This window comes from Dasypus novemcinctus, chromosome 3, assembly GCF_030445035.2.
Source record: "Dasypus novemcinctus isolate mDasNov1 chromosome 3, mDasNov1.1.hap2, whole genome shotgun sequence".
Taxonomy (NCBI): domain Eukaryota; kingdom Metazoa; phylum Chordata; class Mammalia; order Cingulata; family Dasypodidae; genus Dasypus; species Dasypus novemcinctus.
Window position 1 is genome coordinate 124,447,852 of NC_080675.1, and position 19,268 is coordinate 124,467,119.

At 37.0% G+C, this 19,268-nt stretch overlaps 1 protein-coding gene across 1 annotated transcript in view; it reads left to right on the forward strand.

The window, feature by feature from the left end:
- TRPM7 (transient receptor potential cation channel subfamily M member 7) overlaps nucleotides 1–18,582 on the forward strand; it is a 160,359-nt gene extending 141,777 nt beyond the window's left edge. The window contains exons 37-40 of the mRNA XM_058294201.2: nucleotides 21–226; nucleotides 3,427–3,478; nucleotides 3,586–3,692; nucleotides 17,057–18,582. Of these exons, the coding sequence (XP_058150184.1) occupies nucleotides 21–226; nucleotides 3,427–3,478; nucleotides 3,586–3,692; nucleotides 17,057–17,187 (496 nt within the window). The 3' untranslated portion in view covers nucleotides 17,188–18,582. The remainder of the gene's footprint in view (nucleotides 1–20; nucleotides 227–3,426; nucleotides 3,479–3,585; nucleotides 3,693–17,056) is intronic.
- The last annotated feature ends 686 nt before the right edge of the window (nucleotides 18,583–19,268 follow it).

A 19,268-nucleotide genomic window follows, 5' to 3' on the forward strand; every position in this document is an offset into this window, starting at 1 on the left:
CTGTAACTATTTCTCATAAGGTTCCTTGAAGTTTTCCTGCTATATTGCCATTCAGCAGGACAGTGGTTTGCTGTTGAAGAGTGTATGACAGGAGAATTTAGAAAATACAACAATAATAATGGAGATGAGATTATTCCAACTAATACACTGGAAGAGATCATGCTAGCCTTTAGCCACTGGACTTATGAATATACAAGAGGGGAGCTACTGGTACTTGATTTACAAGGTAAATTTATAAAAATAATGAATAGGGGAAATTGTACAGTAGGTTTCTCACCTGTCCATATATTATGAATGATACACAGAAAGCCTTAGCTTTCTTACAGCATGATAGTATCAGGTAGTTGGAATTCTCACATAATAGTTGGATTCCTGCAGAGATAAAGTGGAAACTATTAGTTGGCCCCAGGTCTCTTCTGCCACATTGTACTGGTCAAGGTAAGGAGAAAGGAAATGGATTCTAGTGGTTGATGGGTGGCGCAGGATGTGGGCAGGGAGAAAAAAATTATCACTGTCTTTGTAGACAGACGCTATCATATGCGTGAGGGAAAAAAGTAGTTGTGGTTGGGACTGGGCAGCTTTGCCTAGAGTGATCAGTTTCACATCAAGGGCAAAGGAAAGTTAAATTGAGCAAGTTGCCAACTCTCCCTGGATGCTTTCACAAAAAAGCTTCCATAATTTTTCTCCCTAAAGAGCAATCTTAATTTAAAATGTTAATACAGACCAGATTTCAAACATATAAAGAATGGTTGTTAGAATGATAATCACTCTGATTCCTTTCAGTATACAGATACAAATTTAAAAGATTTATTAAAAAGCAAGTGGTATTGATTCTACACAGAATGAAAATCTTTATAAAATTAACTTCTTTATAAGAGTTCATCATTTTGTATAAATGATAGTTGTATACATAGTGAAAACTGATGTATATTATTAGGCCTATCCAATTATGACAAAAACCTTAATTAAAATATATTCTTAAAAATATATATGTATATATATATTTTTTCTTTAAGTATCATTTAATTTGTTTCAAGCTTGCATGGGAAATAAAGCCAAAACAGATTTTTGTCTGACCTGTTCTAATCAATAAGTAAATTAATTAATATGTTCTCCACATAATATGTTCATTGAGCCAGTTTTCATTGAGATTACTACAAATTAAACAATATAGAGAACAATTTAAGTTTACCCATCCTTACTGTTTCTCTATTCTGTGAAAATATATAAACAAATGGAGACATTTTCATTTTTTAAAAATCATTTTGTGCTATGTTATATTGGTGATTCCCCCCAAATGGTGTCATGCTATATATATACATATATATACACATATATATATACATATATATATATGTATATAAACGCTAACAGTATATATATCCTGGACATCTTCCAGGTCATTACTCATAAATCTGAGTTATTCCTTTTAACCACTGCATGATAGCCTGTAGTATGGAAGTATAGCATGGTTTCCATTCCCTGTTGATAAACATTCACCTTGCTTTTAATTTTTTGCTACTATCAGTGGTATTGCAGCAAGCATATTTATAACGTTACTATTCTCTCCATAGTTTCCTAAATTGCCTTACTAAGAAGAAATTAGTGCAATTTTAAATTTAATAGATACTGCCAGTTATTTTTGCAAAAGGTTATAGGAATTCATTTTCGCAGTACTATACACTGGTGCCCATTTCTCTACAGTCTCTCCATTATAGAATATTCTTAATCTTTTTTATGTCTGCCAATATAGTTGCTGGATTTTCTGTAGGTTCTTGGCTAAGCCACAAGAAATGACTTTCAAGAGCAAGCCAGGTTAGTTAGGCCAGTAATTTATTAAAGAATGGAGAGAAGAGAAATGAGCGAAAATAACAGATTAAGGGTCCCAGGTAGCGAGGAAGGGACTGAAAAGTGATAAACAGGGCCACTTTACAGACTACAATTTCCTATTGCAGATTAGAATAGGGTTTACTTGTGTGCTGATCCGGTTGGAGGGTGGGGATGGCCAGAACAGGGGGTTTTGCTTTAGCACTTACCTTTTTAAACCATTAATTGTTCTGCCACTTTGCTAGTGACAGGGGAGGAGTACCAGCTGTTGACTGTTTTCATTATCTTATCCCTCAATCCCCTGGGAGGTCCCAATCATAAGGCCCCCTGGAGAATAATATCTGGGGGTTCTGCTGGCTTCTGGAGGAAATCTCTTTCTGAATGGGAGTTCTCACAAGGGTTTTCCAGCAGCCATCTTGTGGAGTATTGTGGCCACATGTTCAATGGCAGTGATTTTTCTGCAGGGTTCCAGCTCCATCTTTTTATTCCCTAACTAGCCTGCCTCAATATTATGGATGAAAAATCATGTGCCCCGACCCCCACTCAAATTCCCTTATGTGAATTTGTAACCATTTTATTTGATTTTTTTATGGGTTAAATTTTAATGATTATTCAAAATATCTAGAGGTGTTATTTATTTATATATATGAATGAATATATGAGAGAGACTAAAAGTTTCATCCACACCTCTAATAGCTATGGGGAAATGTGGAGGTGAAAGAAAATTTTCAGTCTTTTTTTTTTTTTTTTTTTAAAGATTCATTTATTTATTTAATTTCCCCCCCTCCCCTGGTTGTCTGTTCTTGGTGTCTATTTGCTGCGTCTTGTTTCTTTGTCCGCTTCTGTTGTCGTCAGCGGCACGGGAAGTGTGGGCGGCGCCATTCCTGGGCAGGCTGCTCTTTCTTTTCACGCTGGGCGGCTTTTCCTCACGGGCGCACTCCTTGCGCGTGGGGCTCCCCCACGCGGGGGACACCCTTGCGTGGCACGGCACTCCTTGCGTGCATCAGCGCTGCACATGGCCAGTTCCACACGGGTCAAGGAGGCCCGGGGTTTGAACCGCGGACCTCCCATATGGTAGACGGACGCCCTAACCACTGGGCCAAAGTCCGTTTCCCCCACTGGGCCAAAGTCCGTTTCCCTTTCAGTCTTATTCTTTATGTAATCTAAGTCTTTTACAGGAATTTGTATTCATATGTTATTCATATGTGATTTTTTGAAATCCAAAACACTTTTAAAAGGCTATGTATTTTGCTTTTGTATACAGAAGTGTCCTTTGCTGACTAAGACAAAACAGGGGCAGATTGTATAGGTATTTCACTAAGAAGATAATGATTTGCAAATATGTCCCTATTACATCAGAAGTTGAATATCAACAGGAACTTACATGCCTGCATTCCAGCTCTGACATTTGCTTCTCATTTACATCACAGTAGCTGTGCTTGTTTCTTAAGTCGTTATAAAATATCAGGAGTGAAAGCCTGCACATTTTTAATAATATAACTTCATAATGGTTGATGAATCTCTCAGGACTGTTTTTATTATGCAGATATCAATGTTTATATCAACTATATATTGTCCTTTTTATCTGTATATATAAAGGTGTGGGTGAAAATTTGACTGACCCATCTGTGATAAAAGCAGAAGAAAAAAGGTAATGCCAGTCTTGTAACAATTTCATTAAGATATATTTTAATAATTTAAATTCTATAGTTCTACTTGTATGAACTGCCTTTTCTTTTTTAACTATCAATTCTACAGATCCTGTGATATGGTTTTTGGCCCAGCAAATCTAGGAGAAGATGCAATAAAAAACTTCAGAGCAAAACATCACTGTAATTCTTGCTGTCGAAAGCTTAAACTTCCAGGTAAACATTTTCTTAATCAGTATAATGTATAACTGGTACCAGACTTCATTATTATAATACCTCATAAGGCCAAAGGCACAAAGGTTTAATTTCTAAATGACTCTAATTATGTTAGCTTCATCAGCTCCTTCACAAATGCATGTTCATGATTATAAATGGAGCTAGCAGGAAAATATATATGGTTCTGTGATTTCTTTCATTACTAACAAAAATTCAGAATTCATTATGTGTCTTATGGATGCCAGGAATTGTGCTAAGTATTGGAAATTAAATAGTGACTATAGCATCCATACTCCCTGCCCTCATGGAGTTTAGTCAAATGTATACTGAAGAGATTAGGAGACAGTTACAGGACTGTGATAAAGGCCAAGACAGGAAGAAAATTTAATAGAATGCTATAGAATACATAAGCAGGTCACTTAACTCAAACTTAGAGGTCAGGGAATGCTGCCTGGAGTAACTACAGATAAAGGATGTCAGACCTAGACCGGAGGAATGAACAGCCTTTGAGTTAACCTGACAAAGAATTGAGAGAAGACTATTCCATCATTCAGGGATTAGAACCACAAATATATCTTCTCATGATAGTAGCATCATCTTGTATTTGAAGAATTACAATTTACTATTGAATTGGAAGTTTTAAGTCAAACCAGTGATTCTTTCCTTTTGGTATGCATCAAATTCCCCAGTGGAACTTTAAAAAACACTACAGCTGCCTGGGACCCACCTCAACTGTATTTTCTAAAATTCTCCTAATAATGAGCAATTATGTAATATTAAGATTTTGGATTCTAAAGCCAGACCACAACTTGAGAATAACTTTATCATAGAGTTTTTTTGAGGATTAAATGAGTTGATATTTGTTTAGAACAGGCACATAGTAAACATTATTTGGGTATCTATCATATTTTAAAAATAGCCAGAAATGATAATCATTGTGATAGGAGATGAGTTCATTCTTGGGGAAAAAGGGCTTCAGAGTCTTTTTCTCACTTTTATCCTCATTAAAGTTTGTTGTTTAACATAGCCATCTCTGGTCCTTAGGCTCCCCAGCAGTTAGTTGGTACCGTAAATGCTTAAAACTTGCCAAGAGCATGCAGTATGAACACATCATTCCTTCTCTTGGGTGATAGCATGATATAGTAGAAAAGGCCTGAGAATCATTCTCTATTTTGCTGTATGACCTTAGGCAATTTATTTAACTTCTGAGGGTCATTTTTCCTCATGTATGGAGATGGAGAGTATAATTTGTGTTTCATAGGGACGTTATAAGAATTAAGAAATAAAATATATGTAAGAATATTATATATGTAAATATGTGTAATGTACTTTAGTACTCAGTACATTTCTCCTTTTTACCTCTAATCTTACCTCTAATCCTCTAATCTTTTTTTTTTTTTTTAAGATTTATTTATTTATTTCTCTCCCCTTCTCCCTCCTCGCCCCCCACCCCGGTTGTCTATTCTCTGTGTCTATTTGCTGTGTCTTCTTCTTTGTCCACTTCTGTTGTCAGCAGCACAGGAATCTAATCCTCTAATCTTAACAGCAAAGAGACCGAGACTTAATCTGTAGCTAATCATTGATTTTAAGACTCATTGAAATTATTTTCAGATTTATGAAGGGAATCTCAGGTATTTAATTTAGTCCTTAATTTTATGTTATTTTGAAATTATGATGACTAAGTAAATAATGTTGTATCTATTAAATGACATTATAAATTAAAAACCATTCTTTTGAAGACTCTGTGACAATGTGAAAAAAGACCCTTAGAGTATAATAAATTTAATTTAAAAAAGGAGGGAGAAAACGGAAAGAGGGATGGAAGGAGGGAGGGAGGAAGGAAGGAAGGAAGGCACAAGTAGACAAAATATGTATATGAATAAGGCTGAAAAATATTTCAATATAAAAAGTATTTGTGTTAAGAGTGTTGGGATTATGCTGGTACAGTATATAAGATGTGTATGTCTTTTTTTTTTTTAAGATTTTTAAAGGTTTATGTTATTTATTTCTCTCTCCTTCCCCTCTGTTGTCTGCTCTTTGTGCCCATTTGCTGTGTGTTTTTCTGCACCCACTTGCATTATCAGGCGGCACTGGGAAACTGCATCTCTTTTTTTGTTGAGTCATCTTGCTGCGTCAGTTCTCCATGTGTGCGGCACCGCTACTGGGCGGGCTGCACTTATTTCATGTGGGGCAGCTCTCCTTGGGCACACTCCTTGCATGTTGGGCACCCCTGCGCGGGAGCACTGCGCGGGCGCCGGCTCACCACACCGGTCGGGAGGCCCTGAGGATCAAACCCTGGACCCTCCGGTAGACTGACACTCTGTCAGATGAGCTATGTCTGCTTCCCCTGTATGGTCTATTGACCATATTTTAAAACTAGTCTTTTTATCTGTTCTGTGGCAGTAAAAATAGCAGTGGTAGAAATAGTGGCTGTTTTATTTATTTAATTTACATAGTGTAAAATTCACTCTTGGGGGGTAGGGGCAGATACAGTTTTTTTGCATTTGGGCAGATGCATGGAATCATAACTACCACCATAACGAGTACTGAACATTTCTCTTGCAACCCGCCACCCCCCACCCCAGCCATTTCTTTGTATTGCTTCTTTATGGTGAACTCTTCCCTCTACCCCTAACCCCTGGCAACCACAGATCTGGTTTCCATCCCAATACTTTGCCTTTTTCAAAACATCATATAAAAGAAATCAGACAATATTTAACTTGAGTTTGGCCTAAAATATATGAAAGTCATATTCCATATTATACATATCAAAGGTTTGTTCCTTTTTATTGCCAAATATTATCCTATTGTATGGATGTATTATAGTCTGTTTATCCATTCACCCAACAGAAGTATATTTGCGTTTTTTTCCTACTTTTGGAGACTCTCACTAATGATGCCATAAATATTCACATATTTATGTGAACACATTTTTCATTTCTCTAGGGTAAATACACGTGCAGGGCCTTGGTGGTCAGTGTGTTTGCCTAATAAAAAAACTGCCAAATTGCTTGCCAAAGTGACTGTACCATACCATTTTCCATCCCACCAGCAATATAGGAATATTTCAGTTGCTTCAAATCCTCCCCAAGATTTGATATTCTGAGTTTGGTTTGTTTTGTTTGTTTTGTTTTGATTGGCTGGTTGGTTGGTATTTAGTCATTCAAATATAGGCATGTAGTGGTTTCTCACTTGATTTTAATTTCCAGTTTCCTAATAACTAATGGTGTTGACTATGTTTTTTTTTTTAAGATTTATTTTTTATTTATTTCTCTCCCCTTCCTCCTCCCCCCAGTTGTCTGCTCTCTGTGTCCATTCGCTGTGTCTTCTTCTGAGATCGCTTCTGCCCTTATCAGCGGCACCAGGAATCTGTGTTTCTTTTTGTTGCATCTTCTTCTTGCATCAGCTCTCCGTGTGTGCGACAACATTCCTGGGCAGGCTGCACTTTCTTGGGTTGATTCCACCTTTGGGAAATTGTGAATAATGCCACTGTGAACAATGGTGTGTAAATATCTGTTCGATCCCTGATTTAAATTTTTTAGGGTGCACAAACTTTTAAATTTTTATTACGTCCTACTTATCTATATAATTTTTCCGTTGCTCTAGCTTTTGGTGTAAAGTCAAAGACATCATTCCTAATACAAGCTCCTGAAGATGCTTCCCTTTTTCTTTCAAGGAATTTTATAGTTCTGGTTCCTATATTTAAGTCTTTGGTCCATTTTGAGTTGATTTTTGCATATAGTGTGAGATAGGGGTCCACCTTCATTCTTCTCCATATGGCATACAGTTTTGCCAGACCATTTGTTGAAGAGACTGTTCTTTCCCAATTGAATAGATACAGCACCCTTGCCAAAATCATTTGGCTGGGGAGTGGAGGTAGCTTAGTGGTTGAGTGCCCACTTCCCATGTACAAGGTCCTGGGTTCAATCCCTGATGCCTCCTAAAAGAAAATTAGTTGGTCAAAGATGAGAGGGTCGCTTTCTGAACTCTTAATTTGATTCCTTTGGTCTATATGCCTGCCACTGCACCAGTATCATGCTGTTTTGGGTGTTTTTTTTCCTTCCATTAAAAGCAAGTGTTTATTTTGTATGAAAAAAATTACAGAATATTGATCACAGGAACAATTTTCCAGTTGAACCAAGTAATTATTGTTCATATACTATAATGCTGTTATTTTACATTTATCTAGTCTACTATAGCTCTTTTTTTTTGGTTATTATTTGCATGGAATACCTTTTTCCAACCTTTCACAACCTGGCTGTCTCCTTACATAAGAGGTAGGTCTCTTGTAGACAACATATAGACAGCTCATTTTTTAAAATCTATTCTATCAGTATATATCTTTTCCTTGGGGAGTTCAGGCCATTAACATTCAGTGTTATTACTGTAAAGGCATTACTTCATTTTGTTCGTCAGCTCTCTGTTGTCATTTTGTTCTATTGTCTGCTTATTCTTTAGTTTATCCTTCCTAATAATCATTTCTAAACTCTTCTCTAAATCTCTTGCCCTTGTGTTTTCCTTTCAGCCTGCAGCACTCCTTTATATCTCTTGCAAATCTGGTCTTTTGGTATCATGTTCTATCACTTTTTGGTTGTCTCTGAGGACTTTGAACTCACCCTCGTTTTTTTTGTTGTTGTTGTTGTTGTTTTTTAAAGATTTAATTATTTATTTCTTTCTCTCACCTCCCCCCCACCCCGGTTGTCTGTTCTCTGTGTCTATTTGCTGCATCTTCTTTGTCCGTTTCTGTTGTTGTCAGTGGCACGGGAATCTGTGTTTCTTTTTGCTGCATCATCTTGTTGTGTCATTTCTCCGTGTGGGCAGCACCATTCTTAGGCAGGCTGCTCTTTTCTTTGGCGCTGGGCGGCTCTCCTTACGGGGCGCACTCCTTGCGCGTGGGGCTCCCCTACACAGGGACATCCCTGCATGGCAGGGCACTCCTTGCGCGCATCAGCACTGCGTATGAGCCAGCTCCACATGGGTCAAGGAGGCCCAGGGTTTGAACCGCAGATCTCCCATGTGGTAGATGGATGCCCTAACCACTGCGCCAAGTCCACTGCCTCACCCTCGTTTTTGAAGGACAGTTTTGCCAAATACATAATTCTTGGCCGGCAGTTTTTCTGTATCAGTGCCTTAAATATATTATACCACTTTTTTCCCTCCTTTGTGGTTTCTGATGAGAGGTCAGCACTTAACCTTATCGAGTTTCCCTGATATGTGATGCTTTGCTTTTCTCTTATTGCTTTCAGAATCCTCTCTTTATCGCTGATATTTGTTATTCTGAATAGTAGGTGCCTTGGGGTAGAGCTATTTGGATTTATTCTACTTTGATATTGATATTTATGTCCTTCATAAGGGTTGGAAAGTTTTCGGTCATTATTTCCGCAAACATTCTTTCTGCCCCTTTTCCATTCTCTTCACCTTCTGGGACACCAGTAAAAGGCAAATGTTTGTGCCTGAGACTTGTTCCCTGAGACTCTCTTTCCTTTTTTCCATTCTTTTCTCTTTCTATTCTCTTCTTTTCCAGTTCAGATATTCTGTTTTCGAAACATTCATTTTGTCTGCAGGCATTTCAAATCTGTTACATGCCTCTAATGTATTTTTAATCTCATCCATTTTGTCTTTCTTTCCCATGAGGTCTTTGCAGGCTTTCAGATTGTTCTTTATGTTCTTCCAGTGTCTTCTTAATATCCTTTATTTCTTTAGTTATATTTTCTTTAAATTCTTGAAAGTGATTTAGGAGAGTTGTGTGATTATCATTGACTCATTGTGTTCAATCCTGTATCTCTTCAGGATATTTGGTTTGTTCTTTTGGCTCGGCCATTTCTTCCTGTTTCCTAGTATGGCTTGCAACTTTTTGCTAATGTCTAGGCCTCTGAATATGTTGGCAAATTTATTCTGGTGTCTAATTCTCTCTCTTGCCTTTTTTTTTCTACAGCTCTTTTTTTATGTTTAGTTCAACTTATTCTCAGTCTTTAAAATTGCCCAGCTTAAGTTTTCAGGATTGGGCCAGGGACTCAGTAGTGGGGCTCAGATTTTCTCCCTGGAGTTTGGATACAGTGTATATGAACTGTTTTTGTCCATGCAGTTTCCAGACCAGCCAGCAGATGACACTGGTCAGCATACCTGTTCCACAGAGGTGTTTCAGTCTCAGCTTTTCTGTGTTCCTATGTTGAATTTCCAAATCAGAGGTTCACAGTGGGCTCTGCTGGCTGAATTCAATGAAGGAAAGTACCCTGACCTCCCCTCCCTTTTTCTTTGAAATGTCTAACAGGGAGGAAGATGTCTTTTCCTCTCCTAGTCAGCTGCAGTGAGCCAGGTGTTTTACCCCAGCTTAATACCTTCCTGGCCACCATAGGGGCTATGTAACTCATGTGTGTCATTTTGGCTTCTTTGTGTCTGTCCCTCACACTCCTTGGAGTTATGTAGCACTGTCCTGCTCTGTTGACCCCCAAAGCAAGTCCCTCAGACAGCTTTTGGCTCTTTCTCCATTGTTTTTGTGAGAGCATTCAGCTCTGCCTATTAGTGTGTCGCCATTTTCCCACAATCCTTGCATTGATTCTTTTATCATTATGCAATGCCATGGTACTTTTTCATGTTCTGAAGTCTCCTTTGTTTGATATTAATATAGGCACCCCCGCTATCTTTTGATTAGTCTTTTCATGGTATTATTTTTTTCCATCCTTTTTTCTTTTAACCTATAAATATTTATAATTACATTTAAAATGTGTTTGTTGTGGACAGCATATATATAGGCCCATATAGGTATTCGTTTTTGGTATGTCATATTTTATTTTTATTTTTTACAACTTATCAGGAATTGAACCCAGGACCTCATACATGGGAAGCAGGTGCTTAACCACTGAGCTACATCTGCTCCTATTTATTTTTATTTTATTAGTTTTTTTTAGTAGGTACAAGGAATTGAACTCAGAATAGCGTATATGTAAAACATGCACTCAACCACTGAGCTACACATGCTCCTCAGGTGTTAGTTTTTGTTTTGTTTAAATATCTACTGGTCTTTTAATTGATGTGTTTAGATCCTTTACATTTAATGTAACTATTGATAGGGTTAAGTTTAGATCTGCTATCATATTTGTTTTCTGATTCTCATCTCTTAGTTTTCCCTCCATTTTCCTCTTTATTCTTTTGGATTATTTAAAGAAAAAATAATTTTTTTTTAAGGAAGTACAGGGGAAGCACACACTCAAACCCCACTGAGTTACACCCACTCCCCTCAATAACTTTTTAATGTTCTCTTTAATTTATGTTTAGATTTTTAGTGGTTGCTTTATCATTTCACAGTCTGCTTAGAGTTAATACATTACTGCTTCGTGTGAAATCTAGAAATCTTTCTGGTCCCTTATAATTTTTGTTTTCAGTAATCATATATATTTTAAAGTACTTAAGAGGAGAAAAATAATCTTATATTTACTCAGTATTAACCATTTCTTTTGTTCTTCCTTCATTTCCACAATCTTGCTGCATCAGCTCTCCATGTGTGCGACGCCATTCCTGGGCAGGCTGCCCTTTTTTGTGCCGGGCGGCTCTCCTTACAGGGGATGCTTCTTGCGGGTGGGGCTCCCCTACACGGGGTACACCCCTGCATGGCACGGCACTCCTTGCGTGCATCAGCACTGCATGCAGGCCAGCTCATTACACGGGTCAGGAGGCCCTGGGTTTGAACCTTAGACTTCCTGTGTGGTAGGCAGATACCCTATCCATTGGGCCAAATCTGCTTCCCCAGGTTTTTAATTTGTTTTATTTTTCAATCCAGTGATTTCCTCCACTGAAAACTTTTGTTTTTCCAATCATTTCATGTCTGTTCACCCTTCTATCATGGAACATGGTTGTAATAGATGGTTTAATGTCTTTGTTAATTCCAGCATCTGGGTAATCTCATGGTTAGCATCTCTTGGGTATCTTTTCCCTAGAGAATTGTTATGATGTTCCTGGTTCTTTGTATGTATGACATTTTGAATATTATGTTGTGAGATTCTGGATTTTGTTTAAAATCCTCTAAAGAATGTTGGTTTTTGTTGTTTCTTTTAACAGGCAATCAGGTTGGCTATGTTCAATTTACAAGTTACAGTCTATCTTCTGTGACTGTGATTCCAGTGTCACTTTAGTTTTTAAAGCTTTTGCAGTGTTACTCAGGTCCTCCTCACATGTGTAACATCCAGGGCCTGGTCTGGGACCTAACTAGTATTCTGTACCATAGTTTAGTTCTTGAGGCCTTTGCTGTGCTATATTTCTACTACTCATATGCCACTCAGGAGAGAGCATGGGACTTCATAAAAATTTTAGGGATCTCTTTCTCCATTTGCCTTTTCTCATGATTTTCTCCACACCATGGCTTCTGATAGCCTCTTGTTTTGGTCCTCTGATTAGAAAGCCAGGATTTTGGCTTTCTGAGGACTCAAATACTTCCCACAACTGGATCCAGCTCTGATGTGAAATGGCAAGGGAAAAGAGAAATACAGATACACTCTATGGATCACAGAAGCACTAATTCCCAGTTCTTCTGGTCAGACAAAAGTTTCTCTCAAAGTTTTATGTACTTACCCAGTTGCCACCACTACAGTAGTGCCTCTTTGTGACCAGGGCTTGTCTCAGGTCAGGGATAAAGAAGCAAAAAAGAGAAAAATATAAAAAGGAGCAATCCCCTCACCCTCTCCATTCCATAGGTCTCCCTTTCTGTTCTTTGGGCAGAAAGAGAGGGTTTATCCTGAAGTTTTTTCTGCCTGTGCTCACTGTATATTTGTGGGACCACACTGTCTTCAAGTCCAAACCTAGAGATATGGAAGGAAAAAATAAACGGAAAACTTGCTGCCTTCTTGTGATTTTCTTCCATAGTCTGCTGGTTTTGCAAAAGTTGCAAATAGTAGCTTTAGGTGTTTTCTGGGGATTTTTACTTGTAACCAATGGGAGAGAGAAGGTTGTGTGCACTCCATTTTTTTTTTTAAGTTTTTACAGCACAAAGTGTAAACCTTAATGTAAACTGTAAAACTTGGTTAGTAGAAGTGCGTCAGTGTTGGTTCATTAGTTGTAACAAATGTACCACACTAATGTAAGAATGGGGGAAAGTGTGAGTGGGAGATGGGGTTATTTGAGATTCCCTTATACTTACGATGTAACTTTTCTATAATCTAAATCTTCTCTAAAAATAAAGGTTATTATTACCCCTAAAAAAAAAGTTATTAGGGTTTCTCAGTGTATGGTTGGGGGAGGGAGGGGTACCTCCTACACCAGAAGCACCTAAGGAACTTAAAAAAACAAAACAAAACAAAATGATTGTAGGTTTATAGGAAAATAATGCAGAAAGTAGAGTTCCCATATCCCATACCCCTGCATACTTCCCATACAGTTTTCCCAATTATTAACATTTTGTATTAGTGAGATACCTTTGATATAATTGATGAACCAATATTATTATAATTATATGATTAACTGTAGTCAGTTTACATTAGAGTTTACTCTGTTATACAGTTGTTTAAAAAAAAATTTTTATTCTGGTAATAACATAGATAGAATCTAAAATTAACTAAAAACTGTGTTGTGCTATCATTTCCACCATCTCTTACCAAAATATTTCCCTTACCCCAAACAAAATGTCTGTACCAATTAAGCTTTAACTCCCCATCCCACCTGTGCCCATTTGGAACTTGTATTCTCATTTCTAATTCCATGAATTTGTTTTTTCTAATTATTTCATATCAGTGAGATCATATATTTGTCCTTTTGTATCTGGATTATTAAAATGATGTTTTCAAGATTCATCCATGTTGTCACATGTATCAGAACATCATTCCATTTTACTGCTGAATATTCCATTATGTATGTATATACCTCGTTTTGTTCATTCTTTTTTTTTTTTTTAAGATTTCTCTCTCACCCCCTTGTTGTTTGTACTTGCTATCTGCCCTGTGTGCCTTTTCCTTTCGTGCTCTCTATGTCTGCTTGTCTTCTTTTTTAAGCACCAGGAACCGAACCCAGGACTTCCCATGTGGTAGGGAGGCCCCCAATTGCTTGGTCCTCATCCACTCCCAACTTGTTGTGTTCTCATTGTATCTCCTCGTTGCATCATCTTGTTGCATCAGCTCACCATTCCAGTCCATTGCATTAGCTTGCTGTCTTACTCATCTTCTTTAGGAGGTACTGGAAACCAAACCCAGACCCTCCCATGTAGTAGACAGGTGCTCAACTGCTTGAGCCATATCCAATCCCTAACTCATTTCTTGAGAGATACTTGGTGTTCATTCTATTTTAGCCCAGATCTAGAACTCATGAATTTAATAGCAGCCCAGAAATAGTTTTTGGGTTTGGATTCAATGTGGTTTTTAATAGCATATCTACTTTTTAAGTTATTATTATAAATAGGATTTCACAGAAGGGCTGTTAGAAGCAGTCCAGCCCCAAATCCATCAATTTTACTGATGATATAATTGGAGGTCAGATGATTTGCCCATGGTTACACCATTAGTTAACAGCATAATTAGGACATGAAATATAATTCCATATCTATCTATCATCTTCTTACATTATGGCTACAGGTTAGTTTGCATTCCCTAACACCATACTTGCATAGTCTTAAACAAAAATTTATCAAAAAAATAATTCATACAAATAGTATAAATGCAAGAATGTCCTTCTGTGAACTAGAACAGATATACGTCACTATTGCAGGCTGATTAGAATATGGAGAAGCATGGGAAAAACACAATTAATGTAACCTATAGACTATGGTTAATAGCAATACTGTAATATTATATCAATGCTAAAGATGTACTATGTTATTAATAGTGGTATAATGGAAAAAATGTCAAATGTATGCTGTGGACCATAGTCTACACACAGTCTGATATTATCTCATAATCTGTAAGAAATGTTCCACAACAGTGTGGTGTGTTGGTGAAGGAATGTTGTATGGGAACTCTACACATATGCATGTTTGTTTTGTAAGTTCACATTGTCTGTAATAAAAATATATTTAAACATTAGTTAATTTAAAGAAAAATTCATACAGTGGTAAATATGTAGCTCGATTATTGAATATTTCTCAAAATTAGTTCATATTCTGAGTGTTCTAGTTTAGAAGGAGATAAAAGCTTAAGGATATATACTGGCTATGGTTAGTTTAAATTATAGATTTGATATCAATTCATTGTTTACCAATTCTTGTCATATATATCCATAACTCCCTAAGTGATTTCATACTGTCCCATAACTATAAATGTAGTCTACCTACTGATAGAACCAAAGTTATTCGAAGGCTTAAGTTCTTTACTGAACTTCTGTTTATATTCAATGATCAACATTTCAATTTAGATACCCTAAAGCATTTTTTTTTTAAGATTTATTTTATTTATTTATTTCTCCCCATCCCCTTGTTTTGTTTGCATTTGCTGTGTCCATGTGTGCTCATCTACATTTTAGGAGGCAATGGAAACCAAACCTGGGGCCTCCCATGTGGGAGGGAGGCACCTAATTGCTTGAGGCACTGCCAATCCCTACTTTGTTGAGTCTCTCATGTTTTCTTCCTTGTGTCTCTTATTGTGTCAGCTCACTATGCCAGCCCATCGTGACAGCTTGTCTTCTTTAGGAGGCACTAGGAATCAAATCCGGGACTTCCCATGTTGTAGGCATGAGCTCAATTGCTTGAGCCACATCTGCTTCACCCTAAAGCATCTTTTTTTTTTTTAAGATTTATTTTATTTCTCTCCCCTTCCTCCCCCCCCCCCCCAGTTGTCTGTTCTCTGTGTCCATTTGCTACATGTTCTTCTTTATCTGCTTCTGTTGTTGTCAGCAGCACAGGAATCTATGTCTCTTTTTCGTTGCATCATCTTATTGTGTCAGTTCTCCGTATGTGCAGTGCCATTCCTGGGCAGGCTGCACTTTCTTTCGTGCTGGGCAGCTCTCCTTACGGGGTGCACTCCTTGCACATGGGGCTCCCGCACGCGGGGGACACCCCTGCGTGGCACGGCACTCCTTGCGCGCATCAGCACTGCACATGGGCCGGCTCCACACGGGTCAAGGAGGCCCGGGGTTTGAACCGTGGACCTCCCCTGTGGTAGATGGGTGCCCTAACCACTGGGCCAAGTCCGCTTCCCTAAAGCACCCTTATAGTGTAATAACAGGTCAATTCTAGGACTCCTGATTTCCATCTCTTACCCCTAGCCACAAAACTGTTTCCTCATTTAATGTTAAGCCAGTTGTTCGGGTCCTAAACCTAAGGGTTTTCTCTGATTCGTCTTTCTTGCTCTCCACAGCCAATCCATTAAAGCCTCTCAACTCTAATTCTGAAATATCCCTGGAATTGATCTATTGTTAATTATCTTGTTTCCTTGACTACTGCCAGTTGACCCCTAATTGGACTCCATATGACAATCAGAAGTCTTTTATAACAAATCAGATTATGTTTCTCTCTTCCTCAGAACCTTCCAGTCACCTTTTCATTGCTGTCTGTATTCCTTACCATAGCTTTAATTCTCTAAATTGGGAGTTGCAGACTTTTTCTTTAAAGGGCAAGTTAGTAAGTATTTTAGGGTTTGTGGACTATACCATCTGGTTGCAACTTCTAAGGTCTCCTGTTGTAGTACAGAAGAAGCTATAGACAACATTTAAATGAAAGCTCTTTACAAAACAGGTGTCACAGACTATATAGTTTGCTGTTTGTAATGAAAACGCTTTACAAACAGGCACTGGCCCTTAATTGTTTCTCTCATTTTTTTTTTACCAGTCTTCCTTTCAATCACTATACGCAAGCCATTCTGCCTTCTTGTCATTCTTAGAACACACTATGTCCATTTCCTTCTTTGCAGTAAACATTCCTTTCACCTAAAAGCACTAACTGCTGGAACTTAGATAGGTCACTTCTCAGTATACAGGTCTCTACTCAAATCTTAGCTTCCCTGGCTTTTCTGCCCAGCCCTGTCTAAAGAATTATCTAATATGCCGCCTCTAGCCCTCATCACACTGTTTTGTTCAAAGCACTCTTCACTACTTGAAAGTCTGCCATTTTTCTATTTGCTTTGATTTTCTTCATCTTCTAGAATATAAACTTCTCGAGAACAGGAACTTTGTGTGCCTTTTTCATTTGGGCATTTCCCCACCCACAGAGCAGTTACTGGCTCATGTTTGGTGCATAATATTTGTTATTACTTGTTGAATTAATTAACTACTTTCTTTTTATGTGTATATATATAGTGACTATTGAATTTATAACTAACCTAGTAGAAAATAGATATGACACTTTAGAGAAAAATTAATTTAGAAAATGTTCGTAATTCTCCATTTTTAAGAAATATTGACTTCTTTTTTTTCTTTCTTTTTTCTGTTTTTGTTGGGGGGGGCGGTGAATGTAGATCTGAAGAGGAATGACTATACGCCTGATAAAATTATATTTCCTCAGGATGAGCCTTCAGATTTGACTCTTCAGCCTGGAAATTCCACCAAAGAATCAGAATCAACTAATTCTATTCGTCTGATGTTATAATATTATTGAATCATTGGTTTTGCCTACACCTCACAAAAATGATACTTTGTCACTTTTCCTTCAGGAAGAGCTTGTTTAGTAATAGAGAAAGGTGTGTGCAAATTGAATTTGCTGACTCTGGCACAGTTGATAGGTCACATTTTTTTGTTTTTGACCTAATTAAACTAGTCAGTAAGAAACTCACTATAAGATATAGCTGATAGCTGATAAATTTTAAAAGTAAAGGAAAATTAGTATTTATTACTTTTTAAAGGGCTCTTTTTAGCAGAGGATTTCATTTGACTTTGTTCTGATGAGGGTCATACCCTCTATTATGTGGTGCAATACCATTAACCAAAGTTAGGTATTAATGCAGGTTTTATTTGGCAGCTGGTTTACTGCCATTAAGCTAGAGAAATGAAGAAATCACCCAGCCTTTTGCTTAAGTGGAAGTCAAAGTTCTTCCTCGCTGCAGTCAGTGAGAAACCTAGTGTTGATGTCACTAGCTCCCAGCTAGATAATTGTTTGCTTCTGCAAAGGAGATTATTTGCTATAATTTTAGAGTCAAAGGAATAAAAGGAACCTGAGCTGAAGACCATTTTCTTAAAGAAACTTTATAAATCAGGGTTAGGCTCCATAATTAAAGTTAAAGCCATTTTTTTGTTAAGTAGAGCCCAAATTGTGCAAAGGTATTAGGGGTTTTTTGTTTTGTTTTGTTTTGTTTTTAATATTGTTTTATCAAGTCAAACAGAAGAAGGTCAGGGTAGACTGATAAATATATAAATGGAAAAAGTTAACTCATTGTTCAAACGAAGTTACCTTGTGAGAAAAGTTAACACTATCTGTATCTGTAGTGACAGCCTGGAAGTCATATACTTCTCCAAAGATTTTATTGACCAGTATATTAAATCAGAATATAAATATGAACTCTTGCATATATTTACAATTGTATAGGAACATTTGAACATGAATATTGTTTGTGGTACTTATTTAAGAAATTAATTGAGTTGGATTATCATGTGATGTTGGAAGATTGCAATGCCACTTTATGCCAATAAAATGTATTTTAATTGCCCCAGATATTGTTGAATACTTGACAAAGTATTTCATTTGACTAAAGCTTTCCATTTGAAGTTTTATGCTTTGATTTTTTTTCTTTTCTTTCATTCTTTTTTTCTTTGCTTTTTTTTTTGTTTCCTAGGTACTAATTATAATTTTTCTTTGGGAAGGAGCTGTGTACAGCTTATTTGTATTCAGTAGTGTATCTCATAGATACAGACAAGACGAGATAAGCTGTTTAAATAGTGTTTAATATTGATAAGAAAGAAAGTGTATTAGTTAAAGATATTATAACATATACATTTTGTATATCATTAAATCTTTAAAAGTAATTAAATAAATTTATTCTTGTTTACAGATGTTTAGTGAGTTTGGTCATTCTGAAAAATTACCTGGCATTTTCAGTGTCAGCTTGTTTTTTTTCAAGAATATGAATTTTTTTTTCTCATTATGCCAAAGAAGGAATATATGGATTGTCTGTTGATGTTTAATTTTATGTTGATTATTTTTACAAGATAATAATAATAGCTATAACATTTTAGTGTTTAATATGTGGTGCCACATACCTTACATATATTAACCTTTTTAATCCCATAATAATTTGTGAAATAGGTATGATCATCATTATTCTATTTTACAGGCCTTAGGGAAGTGAAATAACTTCTAAAATAGGAGGTACCAGGGATTGATTGAACCCAGGACCTCATACATGGGAAGCAGATGCTAAACCACTGAGCTACATCCGCTCCCCAATGAAAGTTGTTTTTTTGTTTGTTTTGTTTTGTTTTGCTTTGCTTTGCTTTGTTTGGGAGGTACCAGAGATCGAACCCAGGATCTCATACATGGGAAGCAGGCATTCAACCACTTAAGCTATATCCATTCCCCCTAAGATTCTTATAAAGAGTAAGTATCAGCACTAAGACTCAAATCCTGGTAGACGGTAGACTGTCTCTCATCTCTCCTCTTAACCCCTATTCTGCACTGACTTTCAAGCATAATAAATCTCACATAGATGGGTTCTGTACCAGTTCTTGGTCATTTTT